Source organism: Diaporthe amygdali (genome assembly GCF_026229845.1).
Source record: "Diaporthe amygdali strain CAA958 chromosome Unknown NODE_5_length_1802954_cov_64_987939, whole genome shotgun sequence".
Classification (NCBI taxonomy): domain Eukaryota; kingdom Fungi; phylum Ascomycota; class Sordariomycetes; order Diaporthales; family Diaporthaceae; genus Diaporthe; species Diaporthe amygdali.
The window spans coordinates 742,219-768,941 of NW_026517025.1; the positions used below are offsets into that span (position 1 = coordinate 742,219).

Sequence of the window (26,723 nt, forward strand, 5' to 3'; positions counted from 1 at the left end):
AAAACGGCTCACGCTCATTGATGACCTTCAAAAGGGGTTAAAGCCACATCGCTGCCTCTTTATTGTCAGTCTTCGGCGAAAACAAAAGCAAAGTGAATCCCAAAAAACAAAGTCACTTCAAGTTTCGTGCCTAGTGGACGTAATAAAAAAAAAGGGTCCCTCGAGAGTGAGACACATGAGGATTGATAGTTCACACAGCTATATGTGCACTATTTCCCAATACACCATTTTTTCGAAACTATGGCAATGTCTGACCCTGGCGGCGGCTTAGTTGGGATGGCGAATGGCTTGACAGGGGTAGAACGACTTGCAGTTAGTGCCCTCCTTTGTGAAATGCATCTTTCATTCCGATACAGGCCATTCAATTAGTCCCTTTCAGAACTTGATTAGACTTGAGAAGCCTCTATAATTAATTCTTCGAGGAATTGCTAACCAATTGACGACAGTTGCAAGAGCATCTAGACTATTGGAACGCCTTTTGGACTGGATTGGATGCAGAAGCAGCATGGACTGAACAAAATGCAAGGGGCAAGCGGTCCCCCCGCTATGAAAAATATGAAGTCCCGAAGAGACTGTCTTGGACAGCTGACACGGAGGGGCGCGACCCAAGACGACCGCGTATGCGCTATTTCAATCCAAATGCAACCAGACAGCTGGTACGCTACCACCTTATTCCCGGCCAAATGGATCCAGAGCGTCTGCTACGTGCCACTGGCGATATCATCAGCGGCAGGAATCCGGTCATGAGGAGTTTGGATCCCCTCGTTTTCCGGTTCAGAAAGGTGCTTGGCCAAGGTGGAGGCGGCCTGGTGATTCTTGTTGAATTGGAGGACCAAAATGGCCAAATGGATCAATGGGTGGTAAAAGTTCCCCGCCGCAATGGAAATATGGGACGTGAAGCCTCTAATATGAGGGTGAGTGAGAAATCATGAGGTGATTTAATTTACGATATGTCGCGTGACTATCATTCGGGCCCCCTCTGTGACTGACTATGGTGTTTTCGATCTAGTTGATGCTCGGGGCAAGACATATTGTACAACGGAAGTTTACACGCAGCCCAGGGCAAAATGCATCCATGGCGGGCATAAGTCTCAATTCAGACTCGGAAGATTGTATGTATGCAATGGAACTTCTCAAGCACGGGTCGATCGACGGCCTACTTGACAAAATCTCCGCTCAGGACTTGAAACTGAGAGACGATGAGCTGTGGATGATTTTCCATTGCTGTGGGTAACAAAGAGCTCCCTGCATTAGGCAAACCAAGTTCGGAACACCATGCTGATTGAATGAGGCAGTATTCAGGGCCTGTGTGGCATTGTCTTACCCCGGCAGGTGGTCCGAAGGTCTCAACCCTGAAACAGATCTTGTTGATTTACAAGACGAGACTATCCCACAGGATGTGCCCGTCGAGACAGCGTCCTCTATGATACACTTTGATATTGACCCCGATAATAGTAAGCAGAGTGGCTGCAATCTCCCGGCACGGTACGCTATTCACCATCAAACTCACGAATAAACAGTCATGATAGGAGACTATGATTCGGATCCAGGGAGTCATGTTCATGAAATAATACCCGTTTTCAAAGTATGAGACAATCCCTGAGACAACCGTTCTGAGCGTCAAAGCAACTGACAATCTTCGAGATCGGGGATTTAGGTATAGGATACCGCCTTGATGAGTTGGAGCAGAGGAGAGACGATACGTAAGTTGCGTGTCTTGCAGAACTTTCGTATTTTCCCCGTAAGCTGACGATTCGCACAACAGAGTCGCTATGCTACGGTCAAGAAGAATGGGCAAGGTCGAGAACCATGTCCCCGTAAGACAAATTGAGACCAATAACCAGTCTCTGAATCAGAGCTAATATTTGTCCTTTAGGAACAATTTGCGCAGGAGTGGGATTATCTCGACGGACCACCAAGCCGAACAAATGACCCAGTAGCGGGGAACTACAGCTGGAAGTCGAACCTATACAGCGTTGGCAATGTATAGTCTCAAAGCATCTGCGAGATTTTGGATCTGAAGAAGTAACCTGTGCAATAGGTCATGTGGCAGCTCCTAACACGTTGCTGTACTGGCCTTCCGCCTAACCCATTGGACATTGATTTCGATCCAGACGGTCACACAACAGTCGTAGGCCTAACATATGGAGGTGGACTCATCTTTGACCGCATTGCGGAAGAATATGACGAGCCATTGAGGTGCCTAATAACATGGTGCATGAGTAAGTGCTTACCTTCTCTCATGCTTGATTGTAAAAGAAAACACTACACTATTACGCCGGACAATCTTTTGAATGTATCTATAATATTCGATTTCTATGGAATCCTTGCAACACCAGTTCGAACATTCTTGAGATGAAATATTGAGGCCGCATCAAGCCACTGCCAGAACATCACATCATATTAATTTGCGCTCCCTACTGTAGTGCACGATCCTGCAAATAGGCCTTCAATGAGGCAATTGGAGACAGTGATCATGGAGAATCTTCGCATCTATGGTCGCGATGGGGACAATAACACAGAAGGGAGGACCTCGATCCGAGACATCCTCGCGGAGCCCCCAGCACCACCCACGCCATCCATACTATCACAATTTCCGGTGGGAGCCGGGCGATTCCCCCAGCCTTTACGTTTCGACACAGGAGATAGGGAGATATTTGACGCCGGTCTCGTTCGAATAGCGGCGGGCCAGATACCTGGGCCAGGGGAGGGTGACGACGCTGCCAGAAATTGGCCGAGGGGTGGCAGACTCCGTAATTTGGCACGGAGAGCAGGGCAGTCCATCAGGCGTGTTTTTCGTGGGGCTGTAAGTCGGGTCACACGGGGGAACAGGCAAACTCGTGGAGGTAATGCTACTGTTCAACGCCAGGGGAGGGACCCGCGAAGACAAAGCTCGATGACTGCACTCCGGTCGGCAATGGCAGGCATGGCAATGGCCATGGGTGGGCCAATGGGGGCACGGATCTTTAGAACGGGTGATCGGTGAAAGAAAATAAGCATGCGCAGATAGTGTGCGCTCGATGCATAGATGTTCCGGCCTTTTGCGCTTAGACTAAGTTATTTTCATCCCGTGTGCCTTTCCTAGGAGGCCCTGTACCTCAATGTCTCAAATTCGAAGGGAAAAAGTAATAGGCCGTGACAAATATACTTGAATCAAGAATCCATAACTGGTGACCAATATTATTACAGGCGCCTGGCTGTTTGCAATTTGAAGTATGAAAGTGTGTAAGATGATGGATACGGGAAACTTGACACAAAGCATGAGTCGGGTAGACTTTCCCTGGAGCCTAATTTATTTGATATTTGAATTATTTTCTAATCTTACTTCCTGTCTTGTCTAAGCAGTCTTCATGGAATCTCCGTTTTTCTCTCTTGTGACGGTCTTGTCCTGTATACTGACAATGAAATGCCCCTCCCATACGAATCAGAGCCTGGAACCCTTCTTTCCCTACCAATCTATCGATCCGTCTCATGCGACGTGACTCTGGCCAGATTCGGAGCATCATCATCCCCAGACGCTTCAGCATCATCTGCGTCAAATTCCTCCAAGATCGTTGTGTTCGGGGGAGGGAAGTGTGACAAGTACAGCACTGCCATGCCCACAATCGCGATAGCGGCATTGACATGGAACGTCATGTGGGCCTTTCCAACCTCCGCAAGTGCGGAGAAAATGAAGCCAAAGAGACCTTGCGTCGCTAGCCTTGCGATGTTCTCGACGAGTGTGACTGCATTGAGTGCGTCGGTACGGTCGCCATGCGAGCACATCTCGGTGATGACGCCTTTCGCTGCTGGGGCAGAGCCGGATCCCAATGGGAGCAGGAATGAAGCTGGTAGAAGCTGGTTAGGAACAGGGCTGTCTCTTCATATCTCATGCTAAGAAGGGCCGGGGGGTGCTGATTTCAAGATAACCTACCGAGAAAGATGTGCCATCTCTTCGTACATAGGGCAGCAGCACCAGTCATCAATCCATCAAGCAAGAGGCTCCATCGAAGGAAGAAGAGATCGAAATGACTTGCGGTCCGGTCGTCTTCGGGGCGCGACTCCGGTTGCGGCATGGACTCCTCCTGCGACATCTGATTGCCGGACCACATCGGCGCCTCAAGCTGTTCCGGCCGGGATGGTATTCGAGATAATGTATTCGGGTCCCCTGAGGTTCCATCTTGATCCGGCGAGAGTTTTGTTTGTGCCGGGGTGGGCCCAGGACGGTCGGTCTTCTTGACCCACCAGTCTCTCCCTGCATCGATGATCCTAGGAAACACGAAGAAGAGAAAAACGCTTCTGCATAATGCGTTCCCGCTCATCAACCACCCATTGTCGGCCTGATTGAAGTCGAAGTATGCGGTCGCATACATCTGGATCAGTAGAGGGCCGTAACTAGTTGCCAACACGGCTAAGAAAATACCGCAGCACAGGAAAAAGACCCCAAAATGCTTTGCAACATGGCCGTCCATGAACCGTATGCGTTGTGGAGCCATGATCTTGAGTGGTGCCAGGAAGCCCCTTATCCCTTTCGGGGCAGACTTCTTTCCATCCGAGAGAGACTCGGGCGAAATATAGGGAATTACTGTGGCGGAGTAAAGCGTTGCGAGTAAGAATAGGACAAACGCAACCTGGAACGGCATCCTGATGCCAAATGTGTCGCCGACCATTCCACCAAGAAGGTAACTGATTGCCTGACCCAGCATGATGCACGCCTGGAGCTGGCCAAACACTGCAGTACGCTGCATAGGCTCGACCAGCTCCCCTGCGATGGTGTTTACGACGAGAATGTATCCAGCAGGTCCTCCGAGTATCGTGATGAGTTGCGTCGTTTGGATGATGGTGATCCCCGCGTTTCCTCCGGCCAGTACTCCAATGACCTGTGTAGCAACCCTGATGGCGGGGATGAATGTCTGCCCCAAAAGAGCGCGGCGTGGACCCCACTTCTTAATTGACCAGCCCGTGACAAAGAGGTTCAATGTTCCGCAGAAGGTCGTGCTCATGCCGAGAATAGAGAACTGAGTTGCCGTCCCAGCGGCTATTTCGTTGATGGAACATCGGTCTCCCGTTCCGGTGTATGGTGGGTGCGTCTCGTAGTAAACGTCGCATTCCATGAGATGAAAGACGTAGAAAATTGGCACCTGGGTGAAGCTGAATGCGAAGGTTATGATGAAGCCGGCGAGGAGGACTTTGATTGTATTTGGAGGGCCGAAGACCCGGGTGACCCATGATTCCGCTTTCTTGGCCTCGGCGGCGTCCTGGTCCCTGACGCTTCCATTGCCATTGCCTGTGCCGTTTGACTCGGTGATGGTTCCATTCTGGTGGCCGTTGCTCGTCCCATTGAGCAGTGGTGTTCTCTCGTCTCTCGCGTCTGCTGCCATGATGATACCTATCTGTGCATGGCAGAGACGATATGAGAAGTGAGAAACCAGGAAAGGGCACCAGAAATCTGCGGTGAAAAACCGACGAATAAAGCCGGACGATGTTGCAATCAAGTAGTGGATCCCCGCGTTGCATTGGTGCCGGATCCGATCTTGACCTGCCGATCACCGGAAGCTTATTAATGGGGGCATCGGCAACCCGCTCGGCCAAATCTAACCTTCACATGACGGCGTCTCCATCGACGACTTTCACCGTCTTCAGAGCCCAGAAGCAGATCAGTAAAGGTCCCTGATAATACGGATGCAAATGCTAACCACGTCAATATTGAAGATCTCTCCAGGCACCTACATGTCGTAGGCTTTCTTATCCGTTAGCAGCCAACTCGTTGAGGTTCTGAACCACTGTAGCCAAGAGGTGAACATAAGCAAATTATCGTTATTTACTATTGCTCATTCATTTCAGAAGTCCGACCAGATGGAAGACCACAACACTTACTCTCGAGATGACTCTTGCCGGCAAAGATCCTCAGCTTTAGCCTGCGCCGAAAGAGCATAACTCTCAGGAGCGCACTTCCAGGCCCACAGCCGGCACATGGGGTCCGGCGATAACGTTGCCGCCCGTTCAGAATGGAGACCTTTCAACTATACCCCGAAATATATGGTGAGAAGCATTTGAGTCATCTTTGAAAATATAGATTTGCATAATCTATGGATGGAGTATAGGAGCATTATTTAAGAGTACATTTCAATCGGCGGTAGAACAGGCATGCTAGCAATAAAACTAACTGCCTACACTGACTGTGCTTGTAACCCTTTGCGCGACCGCCTACACATCACTATGTGATGTTCAATAACATTTATATATCCATGGAATAACGAATCTAGGTATGCCGTACTTCATCATATGTGCTGCGTCCAAGTAATTCACCCCTCCGCCACCTTCCCTTGTCAGAATGGAAAATAGCCTATTTGGCCTTTATCAGCCCCAGAAAATGGAAGCCTTTCTTTAACATGCCAGCTCAGGGATTGCTTTGTTGGCGGGCCCTGAGTGGCCAACCTGGTAGGGCGCACAGTTTCTCGAGGTTCGGTTGAAGAAGCTGCACAGGCGTCGGTTCTAGTTGGGCTCGGTTCTAAGCTGGGCCGGCTCGTAGGCTGGGCCTGTACTTTGTTGGTTCTTATAAGTACTTGGCGGTACGTGGTCGTGATGCCATGAAGCTATCCACCTAGCCTGAGTCTTAGGCCACGAGCTTTATAAATAAGTGTGTTGTGAGTCCTCGGCTGGTTTTCTCGTCTCTATTACAATCACCTGTTCTCTCATGCACCTATGTCACTTTTATTCCTCAAACTTCATTCACTTCAAATCTAGCAACATCATCTAGGTATACCTCACAATATTCCACATACAGTCCCCACCCCTACAACAGTAGTTAGACAAGAGATGCACAATGGGTGGAAGACAAAGCCATTATAGCGAAAGCAAACGAGAGCAACCGAAGAAGACGGATCTGCCACCACCGTATTCCGAGGTCCTGAATGAGACCACCCCTTTCTTTCAGCAGGGGAGCCTTCAAGTGCCCAGACCACCATTGCTCCCAATTGGCTATGCAGGGCTGGGTGTGACTCTCACAACAACACAACATATGGAGCGACAGTCACCTGAAAGGGCTCCGTCCAATCACATGCATCAGCTCCAACGACATCAGGTAGCAGAGCTGTGTCATGTATGCGACAAGGCTTTGACGGAGCTAAGGGCTCAAGTCGGGACCACCCAGGCGACCACATCGTTCCCACTCAGGCGACGCGAGGTTACGGAACATGAACGGAGAATTATAGAAGCCCGAAGGGGGACTATAGAATGCCAGGAGATGACTATACAAAGCCAAAAAAGAATTATAAAAATTCAGGACCAGAGAGTACGATCAAGAGACAAGACTATCCAGGACCTTAGAGATGAGTTGCAGAGTATGTCAGCTCGGGTAGTGGCGGCGGAGACTCGAGCTATGTGTGGAAAGGATTAAGATTAAGAAAGAGAGAAAGGAATAAAGAGAGGCAGAAGACACTCGTCACAGCCATCCACATTAGGTAGCTCTTACTATGATACAATAAAAGTTGCGAGGTGCAGGTTTCCACACCAGTGTGGCTCAAGTACACTCGCTTCTTTGCTAAAGTCGCAGAGAGAGTCCTGATACTTCTTGACTTCGCTTGGCCAAGATCTATTCAAGCACTCTGATAGGGTCTGGTCCAACCCCAGATTACCCACGAAATCTATTCTTTTTTTCTCTCTCTGCTTTTCCTCCTTCAAGCTTTCTCGTGTATGAGCACCCAGAGCCTCTTAACGCAGCGTCGCGTGTTTGATGGCTACCACAGCCACATAATACAGCGGCTCTCCGGTGACAGAGTAACGATGGCAATACCTCCTTCTAGCCACAATTGAGAGGACTTCTTTCTCAACAGCATTTTTAATGAGGCCTGAGAATCCATTTGTACCAACAGCATCACCCTCGCCGTCTACATCAGAATCCACCGACTCAAAGTTCTCCTTCAGATTGAACACCAGCAACCCGCCATCCTCAACCAGAGACACTGCAGCTTTGAACGCTTGTACACTTCCGTCCCCGAAAGCCAGCGAGCTGACCGACGTCAGCACATTAAACCCCTGGGCGAAGAGCATCGTCTCAGTGGGGCTGCTCGGCGGCGCTTTGACGTACTCCGTGACATCAGCAGCCACATACGCATCGTACACACCAGGCCGCTCGCGCTCAGTCGCTGCCTTTGCTTCCGGGAGAATATCAAATCCTACAATGCTGGTGGAGTCTGCGAGGAGTCCACCATCATACTCCTGGATGACAGAGCGTAATTCCTCGCCTACCATGCCATTTCCCGCGCCAAGATCCAAGATCCGCAGCTTCGGCCTGCACTCACGTTGCTCACTATCCTGGCCGTCGTGAAGCAGCAGGTGCAGCTGGTCGCGCAGGAGCGTGGTCATGACTTGCGGCGAGACACATTTCGTCTCCGAGTCGGGTCCGCCGAAGAGCTGGTTGTATAGGCCGGGGATGTTGAAGACCTGGGCATAGTCGTGGAACCGGATGCGCGTGACATGTTCGCCCTCCACAAGCTCGCACCACTCTTCGTCTTGGGGGACGTCTCTCAGCTCTCTCTGCGGGAAACGAATTTCGAGCCGGCCTTGTAGGGTTTCCGCCGCGGCCCTGCTCCTGCTGCTGCTCTTTGTGATGACGGTCATCTTTTGGGCTGGAGACGGTCCCACGTAAAGAAATGTGTGATAATGTAGCGCCCTCTGTTACCTAGCAATTGCGTGAGACCCCAGGAGCAGGATTTTCTTGTTGGGCGACGCGACTATATATGTTCGCTCGCGGCGTTTCCCAGGGCTAGGGAATACATTTCAGGTCGGCTGCATTCTTGGCGCTGGCTTGTACCGCCGCAGAACACCATGAAGTCCGAGTTGTGTAACCACGCTAAGGGGCCCACGAGGGTCTCTGTCGGTCATCATTGCAGCTATTAGAATGCACTGTAGGACGTGCGTTACCACCATGCCTGTGAAAAGCCTCACGCTAGGCTAGGAATGCCCCCCCCCCCCTTTGGGCATTGTAGACTGACTTTACCTAATGGAGGGGGATCTTGCGCGTTGACAACACAGGACCAGGCACTTCGTGATGGGCGTTTAAGTTTGAATGATATAGACAGTCTATTGTTGATTTAAATATGGACATTCGAAGTAAAAGTACGCGAGATGTTGAGAAGCCCCTGTGTTCCGCCGAAGTAACACGCCCCTTTACGACGGCCGAGTGTTCTGTCTAACTGAACAGGTGCACGGCATCAAGGTATTGAATCTAGCAGGAGATCTGTTATCTCAGTCAGTATGGAAAGACTCTTTTTAGAAAGCAAGATACGTGATAGCTCCAGTACTCACCTTCTTGGGGCCAGGGATGGTGTAGTTGGTGAAGTTGTTGTAGATCTAGGTAGACTTTAGTATGGGTACCTCGATTGGCATATAGACATCAACTCACGTTAGCGGTGTAGCCCGGGTCAGTGGCCTTAACGTGGCCGGGGATCTTAGTCGTCGGCGAAGGAGAGCCGCCGCTACCACCAGACACGGTGACCTGGGCGCAGCTCAAATAAAATTGTGGCGGCGAGCCGGGGTTGTGGATACCCAGCTGCTCGATCCTGAGCAGGTAGTCCCCGTTGGCGATGCAAGTGGGGATGCTGTATGTGTAGCTAGCCCTCATGGGCCACGTCGAGGAGCCACCGCTGAAGGTCGGGCCCTCCTCCGCGATCTTGAACCAGTCTCCATCACCAACGTATGCCGAGGCGGCAGCGGGGGCCTTTGACATGTAGACTGTGACCGGGCCTTGGTGGTATACCGCTTGGTCGAGTGAGAAGGTGAATGCTATTATATGTTAGTTACATGTGAGGGAGCCAGCCTAAATTTCTTTGCTTTGATCAAGCTTCATCAGGCAACGGAAAGGCGCCTCGGTGGGGTCTTGTCTGTACGTACAACTACCTGCTTGGACAGCGGTCGTGTCCGTTCCTTCACCTTTCGCGCCGGTGTTGCATCGCAGGTCGTTCGAAGCGAGATCCGTTACAGGGGAGTTGTTGCTAGTGTTCTCCCGAATGTATTGGAATACTCCATTGTTGTTGATCTTGTTGAACCTGTAATGGGCGGCTGCTGGCGAGGCGGCGAGCAGTGCCATCGCGAGGCTAGCGAAGGTCTTCATGTTGGGCTGTGTGACCGGGTTCTGACAGGTATGTCTTGAAGGATGGACGGCTAGCCTGATTGATTCACACTGTAGGACAACAGATTGGTAGTTGGGAGGTTGGTGTGTGCCTCTTTTTGAAAATACGCTTTGGGTGGGCTGAGTTCTTATACCGCCACGTCTCACGCAGCGGTGGATCATCCTCCATCTTGTAAGAGTCCCTATTCCGGATATATGGACGTGCTCGAAGGAGTGTTCAATGTGCCCACCAATCCCATCTGGCCGTCTGAGGCTGTCTTCTACCCTGACCGATACTACCACCCACTTATTGCTGCAACACCAAGTTGAAACGGGCCGCCTGTCCTAGACCAGGCGATAAACAATCAAAAGCCCCTTGGCAGATCGCTGTTCGACCTAATATTGGTGTTTGTTCGGCAGTGTGCCGACTGCAACTTGCAGGGGTTGCCCACTCAATGACCCAAGGATAGGCGGCTCAATTAGAGTTGCTCTGGTTGAGCTGCCTTGGAATGGGAAACCACCCCCGTCGAGTCGACCTACCCTCGCAAATGAGTGATCCTAGCCGTGCATCAATGCTTGTATGGTTGGTCACGGCCAGTCGCCGCCTGACGCTCCCGGACACGGGATGGGATTCGCTTATTGATGGGGAAGGTCTTGGCTCCCGGAGCGCTATGGTCCGCAAGTGGAAAAGAATCGGGTCACTAAATCTATCCGCAACGCCAGTCTTTCCTGTGGACCAGGTATTTATCCGGAAAGGTATTCCAATCACGACTTGGCTTGGCAATGCCCTTATGAGATGGCGGCACAGCGCATAACAATGCCGAAGAAGGTTCCAGATATTGGTTAATATAGACATGCAGGATGATGACGAGGAGCGACCACCGCTCCAGGTAAGCCGGGCTGAAGACATGGACCTGAGAACACACTCGTTACCGGATAGTTAAGTAGCATGAAAAACACTTCAGCAATTCAATTCAAAAATTCGCTCTATCTCGTTAACTTACCGTGATCATAGTCAAAATCCTCTTACACTCACCGATCGCCTGAAATATATCCTAAACATAAGCCTGATTCACCCGACTTAGGGGACTCAGGGACGAGTGATCATTAGAACATTCGCTAAGTATTAGATATTACCTTTCTAAAAAGCACAGAAAGAGGTATCAATTTCAAGACTAGAAAGTGCATAGATGCTCAAATCCAGTAGGGTCATAACATAGAGATACTCTTGAACGATAGATTGATCTACAATGTAAGATGATGCACCGTTGTGCCCTTTATTCTTAGTGGCCGATACAAGCACCGGCACATTTCGTTGCTGTGGTAAGCCACAGACCCGAGCACGGGTTGAACAATGTAATTTCTACAGCAAGGATCTGAGGTTCTGGATTCGTGTCAGTATGATAGGCTCCAAAGACAAGATATTCAATATGCACTTACATGTAATCCTCCCAGATTTTCATCTGCGTCTCCGCCATCATGTGGAGCGAGCAACAAACCTGCGAGCTGCTTCTTTTTCGTTTGGAGTTTCATGACTTGCTGCAGGGAACATGAGCATGGGCGACTTAACATAGTTGGGGAACTCTTTGATGCTGATTACCTCCTCAAATGAATCTCTGATATAGAAGCGAATTGTAGACACTTCCTTTGTCTGTCCGATGCGATGGATCCTGGCAAGTGCTTGCTCCTCAAGGGTAGGATTCCTAACACAGTCAATAAAGCAGTTGTTGGCTATACTCCGGTGAATCTTACCAATGCGGCTCTAGGAGATATGCGCGTGATGCTACTGTCAGTGTGAGTCTGTCTCACAAGGTCAGCTACGGATCAGAAATCATATTACAACCCAGGGTGCAGTACACTACTGACCCTACAGCGCCACAAGATAAAGTGAGGAGCATGACCCGAGTATCTTGGTCGTTCTTGAATCGATCAACCACATTCTGCCGCTCTTTCTGAGGCACCTTTCCGTCGAAGCGAACATTAGCTATAGAGTGTTGATTTAACCCAGCTTCCACGAGGTCTAGAGTTAGTCTCCAAGTTGAGAATACAACACTGCACTCGGTCAGTATCATCTCATCCATTTCGATATTTCCGTTAGAGGACGTAAGTCATACCATTTGGTTGTTATCGGAAGAGATTTGATATCAGTCACCAGAGCCTGGAGTTTTGAGGGCAGCTCAATGCCAGTTTCCAATCTCGCACTCTCCAGGGATCCAGAAACTTCGATCGCTTTACTCTCCAAAGACACAGTAGCTCCGGGACAAGGAGGTCTGTGGCCACACGTAACCTCCTGTCTCAGCCGAAATAGTTTTTGGACGCACTCGCCGCAGCAAAATTTGAGGCAGCGAAAGAAACGTCCTTCTCGTTTGCTATCGGCAAAATCAAGCAGAGACTCTGCCAGTCCAATGTCTGACGAGCAATGTAGGCAGCTTATTGGATCAAGCTCGCGTCGAGTATTGAAAGTACTCTGCGCCATAGATGTCCAATCCTCCTGGAGTACCTTTTCGCCACTGTCGTGTCTTGAGCGGTAGTTGAGTCCTAGGTTGCAGATAAGCCTCAACGACTCAATTTGTTGCAATACATTAACATAAGAAATGCCACATGAAGTGTTTGGGCCGGGTTGGAGAGCCTCCTCGATTTTGGTGATGGCTCGGTTCCGGACCTCTTCGTAGGCCTTTCTCTCCTCGGGACTGAATTCGATGGGACATTGCGAGTCTCGCCGTGGTGGAAGTGATATCGTTGTCTTTGGTCGCCGGAGAACAAGTGACGCTGATAAAAGTTTGAGACGATTGATGGCCTTTTCTTCCTCGCCAAGTTTCCATGGAGTGGATATGTCAGCCTTAAACTGCTTGGGCTGGTGATAGGGGTAGGCCCGGATGAATTTCAGCAGAGCCGAAAGATCATCTAGGTGGTTCTTGTGCGATCGAATATATCTATTAGTACTGAAAACACGCTAGAGAATTACAGCTCCGCCACGTTGACTCACCTGGATGGGAGTACCAGTGACTGCCCAATGGACGCTCGATTGGAGATCGCAAATCGCGCGACTCATTTGCCTATTTTCGTTGCGGATGAAGTGTGCTGAATATAAACAGGTGTTAGCCAAGGTCTCCGCATGAAACCTAGAGGCACTGGGGACAATCACCTTCGTCCAGGACAACTCTTCGCCACTGGGTCGAGAACAAGACTGATGATTCCTTGTCTCTTCCCTTGTTCTTAAAGTCAGCCGACACCGTATGATATGTTGTTAGCACAATCGCAACACCTTGCAAGTCTTTTGGGTCGACCAATTTTGCTTTTCCATAATGAAGCCGCAGACTCATCTTTCCTTCGAACAGGTGCCTGGGGAAAATGAGCGACTCTCCAATACTGAGTAGAATGGTTGCACAAGTGGTCTGTCAGGACTGCACTTACTCAAACAATTGTTCTTGCCAGGTGCCGAGAACTATTTTATCGTCAGCTTATTTTCCAAACAAGTTCCGGAGGTAACCTGGCCTGTTACAGCAACGTCGTCATTAAAGTAAATCATTCCAGAGCCACTCACGCGGAGGAGGTACAATTATCAGTGTAACACCGTTGTCACGATGCTCAATCGAATTGTCGATCATGGGAAACTCTCCATGTTGTACTGATTCGAGATCTGTGGCGGCGAGAGCAATCATCGTCAATGTTTTCCCAAGCCCCATTGGATCCGCAACGATGCCACCTCGGAAGACCGGTGGTTCCTCGAAGTGGACAGTCCCAGAAACCTTGTTTATGAATCTTGCAAGTGCAAATGTCAGTCACAGTAGGCTGTTTAAACCGCTCGGGGCCGGGACGTACTGAAGCCCTGCGTAGGTTTCTCGAACCTCCCAGATGTCGCCATCCTTATCAAATGTCCAACTTTTCTCCCGATTGAGCATAAATGTGAGCGCCTGTTTTTGGTGTCTAAGGAAATAACATTAGTATTAACTTTCATTGAAGTCAATAACATCACAAATAGATTTGTCCTCCCTCACTGACCTTTGCAGGCTCGTCCGAACGGCTCTCGGCTGCGATGCTTCTTCCAAATCAGCATGGCTGCTCAAGATATCCAAGAAATCAGGTCGATTGTCTATCTCCTGAAGTCTATTGAGTTTCGAATTCTGAAAGACACATGTCGAGACCAAAGGACAAGAACTAATGTCTTCGACTGATAGCCGGTGTGGGTTACAGTACTTTACTCCCGGCCTCTCCACGTCAACTGGATCCTGAAGGTGGACGCGGTAGTCCTGGAGCCAGCTTCCGATATCATCAAAAAGCCCGAAAAAGCCGTAGACAGTGATAGCCAAAGAGCAGGACACTTGCGTAATGGACCTGTCAGAGCTGGCAGAAGTATTTGGTCCTTCGATATTGCAAGAGACTTCGAGTTCCACTGATGGTTCTTCCAAGAGACCTTGAATCATCTGCCCATTCTCTGGTGGAATTCTTCCACGGACACCGAGTTCCGTCTCCGTTGAGCTGAACCGGTCCCAGGACACAAGCTCCACTGCGAAATTCTTCGGGAAATCTGATCGGCCTGATCGGTGACATTTCGTATGTATGCGAGGAATCTGGGACTCGTCATTTAGAAGTCGTCCAAAGTATTGTACGTGATGATTTGGATCATACTGTGCCAAAGCAGACTAGCTCCTCCATCGAGCTCATGTCTTCGGTTTCGGGGCTTAACTTGGCCTCGCTATCAGACGGGACAATGTCGTACATACGTCTGGGCGACGAAGATCCGTGGTGAGCCACAGGAGCAGCAGCGTGTGATATTGTTGCGATTTCGGTTGGTATGGGAAAACTATTTTGGCTCGGCATAGGTGGAAAGGCTTGAGAGTGGTATGGATGGAGCATTGGGAGGATGGTGGTCGGGTTGTGCCAGACATGACCGGGGTATGGCACATGTGTAGGAGCCAAATATGGCATCCAACTCCAGCCTGCTTGATCCTGGGTATTTGGCGGTCTCCCCCATGGCTGAGCAGTAGCAGACGACCCATGGGATGCGGGCTCTATCTCACCTGCGTGCGGCCAAGAAGCTGCCTGGGTAGTCTGGTGGAATTGAAAGCTAGTCATCTGGCCAGTAAATGGAGTCGAAGGTGAAGGATACAATGAAGACAGTCCATGGCCCGGGGGACACTGTTGTACGAATTCATTGATGTCTGAGCAAGAACTAGAGTGTTGTTGAGAAGCGTTCTGCCCATCTGCTAAGCGCCGTCGTTTGGGCGATGGCTGACCGTAGGCCCAACTCATCTTTCTCACGCTTCGGCGCGTTGTTATCTCAAGACGGGAAAAGGAATAAAGGACCCGGAAATCAACAGTAATTAGTGTCGGAGGAGTACTCTAGATGTAAAAGTCGTACTTTGGAGTGCATATGTCCCGTCAGAAGTGAGGAATGTGAGATCTGCATCTAGATCTGAAATACGGTGAATTGTCTTAGCGACCTAATCTTGCTGCATAGCCACAACAACGTCGTCTCCTCATATGGGATCACTAGCTGTCAGCCTGACAGGGGCTCAGCTTACATGCATGTTCTGTCCAGCACCATACGTTCATTCTGCAGTGAGAAAAAGACGGGTCGGGCCTAGCGCAATGCGTTGTCATACCGACCTGCCTTCACCGGTTGGCCTAAAATCGAAGCTAGGTCACACTGGAGGCTGAGTTCCTGCATATGCATTTTGTGTGGTTGTACAGGGCAGCTAGTTGCCTCAAAAGAGGCGATCGCCTTTGCCCACATCTTTCGCAGCATAGAGCTTCGGATTCACAGCCATGTAATTGCTTATCAACAACGAACGTTCTACCATTCCTGCTTATTTCACGCTTCCTCTCACGTCCACCTCCTCCTTATCCACCTAGATTTCCAGCAGCCACTAGTGAGAGCTTGTCGAGGCAGCCAGTCGTCAGCAATGCCTTTGCGCAAAGCCGTACCTGCCGTCGTGCAGGAAACAATGCGAAACGCTTTCGACGACCTTCAGAAGGTGATCACACAACAGGACTCTCAAGACTACGATGATTGTTCTCTAGAGAGCGTCCGACAAGAGGCACTTGACATCGAGAATCGACTCGGTTCCCGAGGATGGCTCTGCAACATGCGGCGTCTGAAACCTCTCTTGGATGGTCTCGAGCATTATTCCAAAGTTGTGGATACACTCTGCAATGGGACTCCATACTTGCCGTGGATTTGGGCTCCCATCACCCTCATTTTGAGAATTGCGTCTGAACACATTGAGTCGTTTGACTCTATCATCGGAGCATACGGCCGTATTGGGAGCTCTTTGCTACGATTTGAGATCCTTCGCAAGTCCTTTATTGGCGACCCCAGGTTCTTTGAATCAACAGCCGCATTCTACGCAGATATCCTCGAATTTCACAAACACGCCTATAAATTTGTGCGACGGAGTGGTCAGTTATCTTTGCAAAGGGGTCACCAGCTCTGCATGTCTACAAAAATCAGCACTAGTTGCTAACGTGGACGCTTTAGGTTGGAAGCTCTTTTTTTCTACTTCATGGGGAAGATTCCAACGGCGCTTCGATAACATACTGGAAAACTTGAAACGACATGAAGACCTGATAGATCGTTTGGTAAGCGCTATTGATATTTCAGAAGCACGCCAGATGCGTCAAGAACTATCCTTGTGGAGAGAACAGAGTCTCCAGAAGATCAGCCTAGAAGAAAAAGAACAGTCCGCTAAGCAATTTCATACCATTCAATCGTGGTTACGGGTAAACGAAAACGATCAACCAGCCATTCTCGAATCCGTGGCCAGCCAAGGTAACAAATACCCAGGAACATGCGGATGGATCCTCAACAACGCTAAGATCAAGTCTTGGTTACGACAATCATCTCAAACACCAATCCTCTGGCTATCAGGTATAGCAGGTTCCGGGAAAAGTGTAATATCATCGCAGTTGATCAGATTTGTGAAATCGCGTAACGATATTGTCCTTCACTATTTCTGCACGAATACGTCTGTTACGTCTTTAGAATATGACCAAGTCCTAAAGTCTCTTCTTGAGCAACTACTGCGCCAGGATGTGGACTTAACGGCCAATGTCTATAACGAATACGTTCTCAAGAAACACGTACCAACAGTACCGATCCTAGAGCAGTTGCTACAGACCCTTCTAATCACCTCGGCCGAGGATCCAAGCAAACGAAGCTATGTTTGGATTGTGTTGGATGGTGTGGATGAACTTCGCGATCATTCTCCAAACATACAGGCTCGATTGCTGAATTTTATGAAGCAGATTGTCTTCAAGGCTGCTTCTTCAGAGAGCGCTACTTGCAAAGCATTTATTTCCGGCCGTCCGTCTACGACCATATCTCATATGCTTCGACAGAAACCGACAGTCTCGCTCACAGCCGAGAAGAGCAGCTTGAGTTTGGCAATCCAAGAGTACGCTTTGCAGAGACTAGGAGCATTAGACACTCGGTTGAAGCAATTAGGATTGAGCGCGGTTGAGATTGAGAATATTGGCCAACAGATATCACAGAAATCAGACGGTCAGTTTATTCTCTAACCGAAGATCCGTTTTCATTGCTTGGTCCTGCAACTCTCCCCGTAGCCTCCTTGAGCATCAAAACCGAAGCCGATTAAGAATAATGCAGACTTCCGTTGACGACCCACGATGAGACTAACATAAGTGGTAGGCATGTTCCTGTACGCCCGCCTGGTCCTGGACTTCGTCAGTAGCAACATTTTCGTCCGCGGGGACGAGTTAAGGAGCTCGATCAACCAACTACCCCGTGAGCTTTCTTCATTGTGAGTATATTTGTCACATAGGTAAAAGGTTTAGTTCTTGCTAATTATCTAGCTACTTCAAACTCTTGTCTCAGATTCTGGCGCCCCTCGACCAAAACTCGAAGAGCCACATCAGATGTATTTTCGGCTGGGTAGCATTTGCAAGGCGACCGCTACGCAGGTCTGAATTATTGTCCGCCGTTGGCTTTTCGTCTGGCAATCCTGAAACCGAGCTTCCCGCACCTCAGTACATTCTGGACGTCTGCCGATCCCTGATTGAAGAACGAAGCGATACAACACTGATTTTCATTCACGTCTCGGTAAAAGAGTGAGTCAAGGAGGTACTGCGTTGACCGCGATATCGAACTCCGTTTGGCTAAATTTTCTTGTCTTTTAGGTTTCTAGAAAGTTCTTCATCGACTCTACAAATTTCTGAAGAATCTGCACTAAATCAGCAATGCATTGCTTCTATCGCATGTCTCCTTTCCAGTATAAAGCTTCTAGGCCAAAAATGCGAAGAAACATTTAAAGCACTAGTCAGCGGCGTACACGGACTTCAACTTTATGCAACTGAGTATTGGACAGAATATTTGTTGACCATCATGAGTCAGAGTCGCGGCCTCGACAGACAATCAAATCTTTACGACCTCCTTTGTCGGCTCTCAGCTGGACTCGATGCCGCTTTTGAGGGAAAATGTCTAGAACTTCGTGGCGACGAGCCACCTCAAGATGATAGATTGGATTATTTGAGCGAGTACCCAGCCATATATAAATGCGTACGGGCGGCCGTCTCGGCTAGATCATTGAAGCAACTCGAACAACGGCTGAAGGTCGAAAGCTGTGAGTTGAGCCTCCCGCCTGCAATCTACGTCAGTTGTTGATGACCATGACAACAGCACAATCGGACGCTACACAAAAAAAGTCTACCCCAGCAATGGCTGAGGGCGTGTCAGCCCTACTCTCGCAATATCAAACTTTGCTGATCCACATCATCAACGAGTCGGATATCCCAGGGGTATCACTCCAGGACCTCGAAACCTTTCGAAATGAATTTTGCATGTTCGCTCACACTTGCAGACTCCGGTCATGTCCTCGAGCATCTGTGGGGTTTGAAACAGAAAGGCTTCGCATCGAACACGAAGTGAGCCATGTCCGCAGATACCCGTGCACTCAGCTAGGATGTCAATACCCGCCTTTCTTGACCCCAAGATCTCTCAAAGAACACATTCGAAAAGAACACGAGACAGACAGACCACCTAAGCCAATTCGACGAGTAAAGGTGACCGCCACCACTCCTAGCATCCTGACAGAGCGCCGCCAAATACCACAGCGTGGTGAGGCTCCGTCTACGGAGGGCTCAGCTCCTGCGCCTGATAATTTTCCAGCTGGAGTGCATGATCGCGCTTTTCAGGACTACCAGATGCAGCTGATGTGGAAGGAGCAACAAGATAGAAAAGGAGCTATGTTGGACACGAATGAGCAGACTGGGTCATCAAACGGGGTAACTGAAAACAAAAGCGGAGAACCAATGCACAGCACCAACGGATGTTCGTACGCCCCTGTCCTTTGTGCCTAGCCCCTCTGAACTGAATAGGGCTAACCTGCAGAATTTCAGATGCAGCATCGGTCCAGCAGCAGCAGCAGCAGCAGCGTCTACAAGCACTGCAGGCGCAACAGAGACAGATGATGGCGCAACAAGTGCCTGGTGAGACGCCAAGAGCTATGCAGATAAAAGCTCGCCGCCGACAGACGCCAAACCCTGCGCAAATGGCGCAGTTCCAAGCAATGCAGCAGAGGCAGATGGAAGCTCGCCGCCGACAGACGCCAAACCCCCAACAACAGGTAAATTCCAACTCAAATCGGCAAAGCTCGGTTTCAACTTGTTCACCAGCAAACGATCTAACCTGAGTATGTATAGGCCCTCTTAGCGGCGCAACAGCAGCAGCTGCTACAAGCGCAGCAACAACAACTACGACATCATCAACAACAACAGGCGAACCGGCAAATGGCTCAAGGGCAATATCCGAACCACCCCGTTCAGATGCCGCCCCGGGTCACTCCCGCTCAATCTCAGGCTATGCAGCAGGCCCATCAAGCACAACAGCTGCAACAGCCAGCTCAGCACCTGCAAGCTCAGCTACAGCGACCTCAGCAGTACCCACTTGGAAGGAGCAGTTCCGCTTGGCCCGGTGTAGTATTGGAACCCACCAAGATTACGGATTCTTAAGGACTTATTTCATGTTTCTCTTATTATAAACGTCGATAATAATGATAATAGGGGTTATCTGGACATTTTCTTCCATTATATAAGCTTTAAAGGCATTAAGTATATAAGCATTAATAGAAAGGCTAAAGGGTAGGTATATTATGAGAACCTTTATTTAAATTCATTCACTACGCTGAGAGTGAGGTATCTGTGCCTTTATGTTGTTCGTTAATTCCATGAGGCGGGGATTATGTTTGGAGGCGGATGTTGCTTGCGAATCGTGAAATACGTTGATTTGGTGTCTCCTGAGAAGAGGCCAAGCTTTAGTGGCACCATGAGCGCAGTCCTGGACGAGGTTAGTCAATCGATATCACAAATCCAATCAAGCCCGCTGATTTATTAGTAGAGGAGGTAAGTTAGCTTCCGCCTGATTCTACTCAAACGAGTACTTCTTTAAATATGGGACCCCGAACGCGGCGGGAATTGGATGAAATACCGAACCCCGCCGCACGTCTTAACCTGATATCGGTTACCTTACCAGGAAGAGGGGGGGTTGGACAACACAACAACAGTATATAAATTAAATAGCAGCATAGTATTAACATAGTATCAACATACAATCAAGAGTTTAACGGTATCGATGTTGGTTTAAAGCGATACGTATGTTCAGGCCTGCAACGGCATATAGGGCAGGGCAGGAACTCTATGGCTGGCTCAGATCCTAGGCATTAAATACACGTTCACTGGCCCCTTTTGCCACAAGATATAGACCTCACTATCATCGTACCATTTCTGCAAATTTTCCGTGGCTCGTATTTCAAAGTTCCAGATTAACCTGGCGAGGATGAGTCGCATCTCTGCGTTGGCCAAACTAAAAGAGCAACTGTCAGCTGGTCTCACGACGTGTTACACAACCAGGCCTGGTTCCGAATGGACAACGTACTTCTTTCCAATGCAATTTCGGGGCCCGATTGAGAAGGGCTGAAGGGCTCTTTTGGCATCGCCAGCAAACCTCGGGTCATCCAGCCAACGTTCGGGGATGAACTCTTCAGCCATCGCAAAATGGTCAGGGTTGTGGTACACAGACCATTGCCACACATCCACGGTGGTCTATGAGATGCTCAAGTCAGATGATCCATTTTCTTGAAGAAACACAATAATATCTTACTTACCCCTTCTGGTATGAATTCGCCAATGATTTTATCGCCTCCCTTGCCAATCATACGCGGGCTACCGCTGGGTGCGGGGGGGTAACACCGCATACTTTCGTCCAAGACAGCTGCTAGATATTTGAGGTTCTGGACACTGAGCATGTCGATCTGATCTTCACTCTGGAACGTTGACCTAATCTCGTCGTTGAGCTTCGACAAGGACGCAGGGTTAGTGGCCAGGAAGAAAGTCGCCGCAGACAGCAACGTGGCCGTTGTTTCCGAGCCCGCGACAATGAGTACAAAAGCGTTGGATGTGAGCTCTTCAAAAGATATCGTCTGCGATGCATCAGTGGTGAACGATTCCAGTGATCCAGGTACATAGCACAACTCACCGAACCAGCAGATTCCGATTTCCTAATCATAGCGTCCATGAAGTCTGGACGGCTGGCCCCGAGGTCTAACCTCTTCCGTACTTTCTGTCGAGACAACTCCCTGTTCTCAGCAAGCTTGGTACCCAAGCTGCGAGGAACAGTCATCATGAGCAATGGCCCAATCCATGAAAGCCGTCTGCTGGCACTCAAGAATGCCATATTCTTGACGCTCTTGAAAATGATGTCAACCCAAGGATGATATGTACCATCCTCCAAACACCCGAAAGGTTCGCCGAACGACAAGTCGCCAATGACATCAAATGTCGTGAAGTTGAACCACCTTTCAACATCGACAGGCCTCGTGCCGCCTTCAGAAGCCTCATGCAACTTTCTGAAGAGCTGGTCGACATATTGCTTGATGACAGGCTGCTGTGCCAACATAGACTGCGCAGAAAATCCGTGGGCTAGTACGCGACGGAAACGTTGATGGTCTTCGCGGTCGGCGCCGATGATGTTGTCTCGGTTAGGAAGGGCATGAATAGTGTCCTTGGGGTTCTCGCCCGTCTTCCGATGACCGCGGATATCTTGCATGCCGTCTGGGTGGTTGATGGAAAGGTGCGTCGGACCAACGCGGACGATCGGGCCGTACTTTTGGTGAAGTCTCAATATCTCACGATGACCATTCCCGGAGGTGTAGAGGCGAGCGTAGGGGATGTATGAAATCGCCCATAGCTTGGGACCTGGGAACTTGCGCAAGGGGCTGAAGATGAGTTGGTAGACGCAATACGATAACAAGTATGCAAAAAGCTGATCAATGGCTAACCGTTAGTTCAGAGCCTCGATGAAAACGAGTTTTGATGGGCTTTACAACGATGGAAAGACTTACAAGGCCAATTGCAATCAAGGGCATCATCGCCACCGAGGCAGAACCAGTAGCCTGGCCGATGTTCGAAAACATTGTAGCAATGGCAGCTGGGATGCAGTCTGAACTACGGGTTTGAGTCACGGCGAAATGGAAAGTTCGATGCTAAGTATTGTGGCAGACTTGTTGTTTTTATAGTGCTAGTTTTGAAAAACATCCCCCGGAACGACAGCTTGATAAATTATGCGCTCTTCCTACCCGCCGCCGCACAGATCACACACAGCGAAGGTAGCAGCCTTTGAGCGGATTTCGGTGCCACACGTATGCTCCGTAAATGCCGAGTCGCCTACAACACTGCAACAGATTCCGCGCCATCAAGTAGTCGTCCACCTATGACAATCCATGCATGAGATGAAATGCCGAGATCGATCGGGATTGGCGACACCATGGCTTCTATTCCCCGTGATATGCTGCCAAGTCCCGCGATAGGGGTCCTAGGTGAGCCTGTAGGCCACATACACATTACCCATTACAAAACGTGGATCCACAAAACCTGAATGCCGAGCTGCCGGAGTGCCGGAACGACGGGTCTTGTTCGGCGCCGACGACCAAGCGCGAATGCTACTTTGTTCCAAGGGTGCCAAGAAGCTCCTCCGGATGATATCTCTATAGTGATCTGGCAAACGCGAAGTCTCAATACTCTCAACGCGATCTAGGCATCTCGTCAATCTTGAGTGCTGTAACAGTTTCTTACGTGCATCCTTCAATACATAATCTCATCATATATACAGGTCGAAACTCTGGCAAATCCTGCAACGTCTTTTTCATCCACTCGTGATCCCAGTGAGGTACCCAGGTAGATAGGCCCCCTGGAGTTGTGCTGCGAATAAAGGTCCAGACTGCATTCAAGTCCTCCTCCCAGCTTGGGGTCGCATGTACTGATTTATGCATGAGCCAGTCCTTTTGGTAGAATTCAACGTTTTCTTTGTGGAATTCTGCGCCGGAGTTGCGCCAACTCTGAAAGAACCCAGCCGTCTGGGCGTCCTTGCTAGACCCATGTAACCGATTGAAGTCGTCGAAGAGCCGGATCCGCGCGTCGTCGCCGACATCCACCAACACTACGCGCTCCTCACCAAGGAGGCCAAAGAGCCCTGACCGCACCGCGTCCTTGCGGCACGCGTGGATGCTGACGGGCCGGTACACACAGAGCATATACGACTGTCCCGCTTGCTTGAGCAGCTGCATCGAGTCGTCCGAAGAGGTGGCGCTGTCCCACGTGAACGAGGCGCCCCGTGCCGCCTCGGCGCCGAGGGATAAGACGACTGGAATAGGGTTTTCGCATATTGTCCACTCAGCATCGTACAGAGATTCCCAGTGCAGATGAATGGCATCGCGCGCGGGGTCGAACCAGGAGCGGCGCATGGGAGTACCCATACCCCAGACATTGACGTTGTAGCCATCCCAGAGATCGCGAAAGTTGGCTAGACGGCCTGTCTCGAATGCCACCTCATGCGCCTCAAAGCATACTTGCGTGATTAGGGGAGGCCCGGAGTTGAGGGCTGTTGTGGACGAGAGCTCGCAGCTGACTGTTCCCTGGAGCTCCTCGGGCAGATCTTGGCAGGTAATATCGGGCCGTGGCACGTCAAATTCGAGAACGCGGCGCGGAAGACACTGCCGCCATATCGCCCTGCGGATCTCTTTCGGGAGCCGGTGAAAGCAGTGGAAGGAGGCGGCTGAGGCTTCTTCGGAGTGTGACATGCTCTGTGTCGAAGGCAGTGGGAGTCGGGAAACTGGCGGGAAAATCGAAAACGCGGACCTGCCTAAGGGTTCACCTCTCGATTGAAGCTAGCGCCGACTTAGTTTTAATTGACGCACTGATGGCAGCTCTTCTTGTCTCTCGATTCCTCTCGTGATACCGGCTTACCATTTTGAGATATGGTACTATCCGAGATTTTTACACTGCACTTTCAGTCTGGAGGGGGGGGGTGTTCTTAACGGCATTGAGTACATAGGCATAAACGGGGAGTTCGCGAGGCAGGAATTCTGCGCGAGAACTTCTGTTCAAATGCATTCACTATGCTGAGAGTGAGGTACCTGTGCCTTTAGCATCAACCTCCGCCTTTTTGATTTCGAATGTCTTCTGAAGGTTCGAAGGGAGGTCCTTCGGGCTCAGCATCATATCGACGCACTGAGTACACTTTATTAGTCCAATTTACTTTGAGGCAGCCATCTGGAGTATTGGCTCAACTTGCCTGGGGCTACGTAGCATTCTGAAACTCTTCGTCCGACAGCAGCGCATCCAAGTCCTTTGCTTAATCAATCTTGTATGACTTGGTCTTTGTTTCTGGCGACATAGCCTGGAACATGATGCTATAATCCCACGTTGGGACATCATTGTATGCAGCTTCCATGCCATTGAAGTATCTTTCAACAGTGTATCCAAGATTATTGACGATGAATCTTGAAACAATACATCAGCTACCGCCTAATCTAGAGAGAAAAGGAATCCTGAAACTTGCACCACGGGCGTGAGTCCATGTCTGTTCAGGATTGGGAAAGCTTGCACAGTCAACTGCAAACTCCCCTCGCCCGTGATCAGGATGATCCGCTTATAGGTACCCATCTCCTTGGCCGCAATGGAGCCTCCCATCGCTGCACCGGCAGCGTATCCGATACTTCCATATACAGCTTGTGTCCACAGCTTCGCACCATGCGGCATGGTAATCATATTAAAGCCGAACTGGGCGGTCCCAGTCTCAGTCACGATGAGATCACCGGGCTTGAGACAAGTCGAGATGCGCTGCAGGCCCATCAGTTACTATGGAGGCATTAAGCATCTAAGAGGTACTCACTGGCCACAGCCAATCCTGTTCAATAGCTTTAGGCATCGGAACGGCGGGACGCTCTGGGCGCTTGACATGTGATCTCTCGCCAGAGAGAGGCTGCTCTGTCTCAATTGCTTTGGTAAGTCTGGGAAGAATTTGTGAGATCTTGGCCTCGATCTTCGTATCGTTTATCTGCCTTGTTATTAGCTAGGTCTGCCTCGCTTAGCGTATCCTGCACCCTACCTGTACGAAGAGTCTCTGAAAGTCAATCACAGTCGCGGATGAGCTTATGTGGAAAGTAAACGCAAGACTAAGTGCAAATTGTGCGTCAGCTGGAAACGAAATCCGAGCTACTCCATGAAGTGGTACTTACGTGTTGAAGTCAGAAGGCAGGCCTCCTAACCAAAGCACACAGTCCGCCGCTTCTACAATCTCCGTCACTTCCGGTAGAGAGCCGATGCCATCATAGCCACCCATATAGTAGGGGCTGCTCTCATCTACAATACCCTTACCCAACGTCGTCGTGAACACAGGGATTCTGAGAGTGTCAACAAGCTCAGAGAACTCCCAGCTGCTACGGGCAGCGCCGCCGTCAACTAGGAGAATAGGGCGCTGTGACTCAGCTAGAGCCTTGCAAATCGCCGAAATGACCTTTTGTTCCACGTCTGCATTGCCCGGGGGAAGAGCAGTGATGAGCTTGTTCTCAAGGTACGATGACGGGATCATGGAATACGCGACGTCCTCTGAGACTCCGATACTAGAATTAAAATGTAAGCAGGTACAACTGAATTAGAATTTTCATCTCCCAGAATGTGTACGTACTATCCAGGCTTAGAGTGGAAAAGCATTGAGTTGATCGTTGATCACTCGGTCGATTTCACTGGCTGCGGTATGCGTATCCTCGAGTACGGCTGTGGCGCAGCTCGACTCTCCGGACATCTTGACATAGTGACTGCAACAGGTCAACTTCAAGTAGTCAATACCGCCTGTCAAACTTACTCGTAGCGAAGATCACCAAGTGTGTGATGGATGATTCTACCACTCGCCTGGACGGGCCTCGTGGGGTAGCCGACAATGTGCAGCACGGGAACATTCTCACAAAATGCACCGCCAATGCCACATAGAGCACTCAGCTCACCCGGTCCGAAAGTGGTGAAAAGGGTTCCAAAACCCTTCTCACGTGCATAGCCATCAGCAGCGTATACACCGACGAGTTCGTTGGGCGTTCCAACCCATGAAAGGTCCTGCTCAGGAACCAGGTTGAGGAGAGCAAGCTCGAAATCTGGTCATTGAGGATCGATCAATATTTGGTCCTACCCTCTGTGAAATACGCAGAGCTGAAAGCGACGAGACTCCATGATCGAGTCATTCTAGACTTACCACCCGGGACGCCAAAGATAGTCTGAACGCCAGTCTGCTTGAGACGACGGAACAAGTACTCCCCTACAAGTATTTCGGACATCTTGGTGGATGTCA

At 49.9% G+C, this 26,723-nt stretch overlaps 8 protein-coding genes across 8 annotated transcripts; 2 read left to right on the forward strand and 6 right to left on the reverse strand.

The window, feature by feature from the left end:
• Positions 1-240: 240 nt before the first annotated feature.
• On the forward strand, positions 241-2,970 carry J7T55_015381 (uncharacterized protein; the record flags this gene model as incomplete). The annotated part of the gene is made up of 10 exons (XM_053139611.1): positions 241-312; positions 447-914; positions 1,010-1,226; positions 1,296-1,454; positions 1,658-1,703; positions 1,766-1,817; positions 1,877-1,975; positions 2,042-2,222; positions 2,427-2,711; positions 2,870-2,970. The coding sequence occupies 10 exons, from the start codon at positions 241-243 to the stop codon at positions 2,968-2,970; spliced, it is 1,680 nt and encodes a 559-aa protein (XP_052997107.1).
• A 486-nt stretch (positions 2,971-3,456) lies between these two features.
• J7T55_015382 (mfs ral substrate transporter) lies at positions 3,457-5,360 on the reverse strand (the record flags this gene model as incomplete). The annotated part of the gene is made up of 2 exons (XM_053139612.1): positions 3,457-3,827; positions 3,914-5,360. 2 exons carry the CDS (start codon positions 5,358-5,360, stop codon positions 3,457-3,459), a joined length of 1,818 nt encoding a protein of 605 aa, XP_052997108.1.
• A 2,332-nt stretch (positions 5,361-7,692) lies between these two features.
• Positions 7,693-8,601, reverse strand: J7T55_015383 (uncharacterized protein; the record flags this gene model as incomplete). The annotated part of the gene is made up of 1 exon (XM_053139613.1): positions 7,693-8,601. The coding sequence occupies one exon, from the start codon at positions 8,599-8,601 to the stop codon at positions 7,693-7,695; it is 909 nt and encodes a 302-aa protein (XP_052997109.1).
• Positions 8,602-9,172: 571 nt separating this feature from the next.
• On the reverse strand, positions 9,173-10,093 carry J7T55_015384 (uncharacterized protein; the record flags this gene model as incomplete). The annotated part of the gene is made up of 4 exons (XM_053139614.1): positions 9,173-9,208; positions 9,289-9,333; positions 9,386-9,765; positions 9,874-10,093. 4 exons carry the CDS (start codon positions 10,091-10,093, stop codon positions 9,173-9,175), a joined length of 681 nt encoding a protein of 226 aa, XP_052997110.1.
• A 1,360-nt stretch (positions 10,094-11,453) lies between these two features.
• Positions 11,454-14,911, reverse strand: J7T55_015385 (uncharacterized protein; the record flags this gene model as incomplete). The annotated part of the gene is made up of 15 exons (XM_053139615.1): positions 11,454-11,474; positions 11,531-11,629; positions 11,691-11,793; positions 11,843-11,890; positions 11,957-12,142; positions 12,205-12,319; positions 12,412-12,459; positions 12,692-13,004; positions 13,077-13,171; positions 13,236-13,432; positions 13,505-13,535; positions 13,635-13,852; positions 13,913-14,017; positions 14,093-14,661; positions 14,720-14,911. The coding sequence occupies 15 exons, from the start codon at positions 14,909-14,911 to the stop codon at positions 11,454-11,456; spliced, it is 2,340 nt and encodes a 779-aa protein (XP_052997111.1).
• A 1,085-nt stretch (positions 14,912-15,996) lies between these two features.
• J7T55_015386 (NACHT domain-containing protein) lies at positions 15,997-20,027 on the forward strand (the record flags this gene model as incomplete). Its single annotated transcript, XM_053139616.1, has 9 exons — positions 15,997-16,492; positions 16,572-16,672; positions 17,000-17,594; positions 17,742-17,853; positions 17,906-18,160; positions 18,440-18,672; positions 18,729-19,379; positions 19,448-19,674; positions 19,761-20,027. The coding sequence occupies 9 exons, from the start codon at positions 15,997-15,999 to the stop codon at positions 20,025-20,027; spliced, it is 2,937 nt and encodes a 978-aa protein (XP_052997112.1).
• A 239-nt stretch (positions 20,028-20,266) lies between these two features.
• J7T55_015387 (Trichothecene C-15 hydroxylase) lies at positions 20,267-24,349 on the reverse strand (the record flags this gene model as incomplete). The annotated part of the gene is made up of 8 exons (XM_053139617.1): positions 20,267-20,384; positions 20,826-20,909; positions 20,982-21,148; positions 21,211-21,525; positions 21,582-22,367; positions 22,447-22,549; positions 23,177-24,183; positions 24,347-24,349. The coding sequence occupies 8 exons, from the start codon at positions 24,347-24,349 to the stop codon at positions 20,267-20,269; spliced, it is 2,583 nt and encodes an 860-aa protein (XP_052997113.1).
• Positions 24,350-24,907: 558 nt separating this feature from the next.
• Positions 24,908-26,709, reverse strand: J7T55_015388 (pyruvate decarboxylase; the record flags this gene model as incomplete). The annotated part of the gene is made up of 6 exons (XM_053139618.1): positions 24,908-25,222; positions 25,275-25,439; positions 25,491-25,557; positions 25,621-26,004; positions 26,247-26,529; positions 26,628-26,709. The coding sequence occupies 6 exons, from the start codon at positions 26,707-26,709 to the stop codon at positions 24,908-24,910; spliced, it is 1,296 nt and encodes a 431-aa protein (XP_052997114.1).
• Between the last annotated feature and the right edge of the window lie 14 nt (positions 26,710-26,723).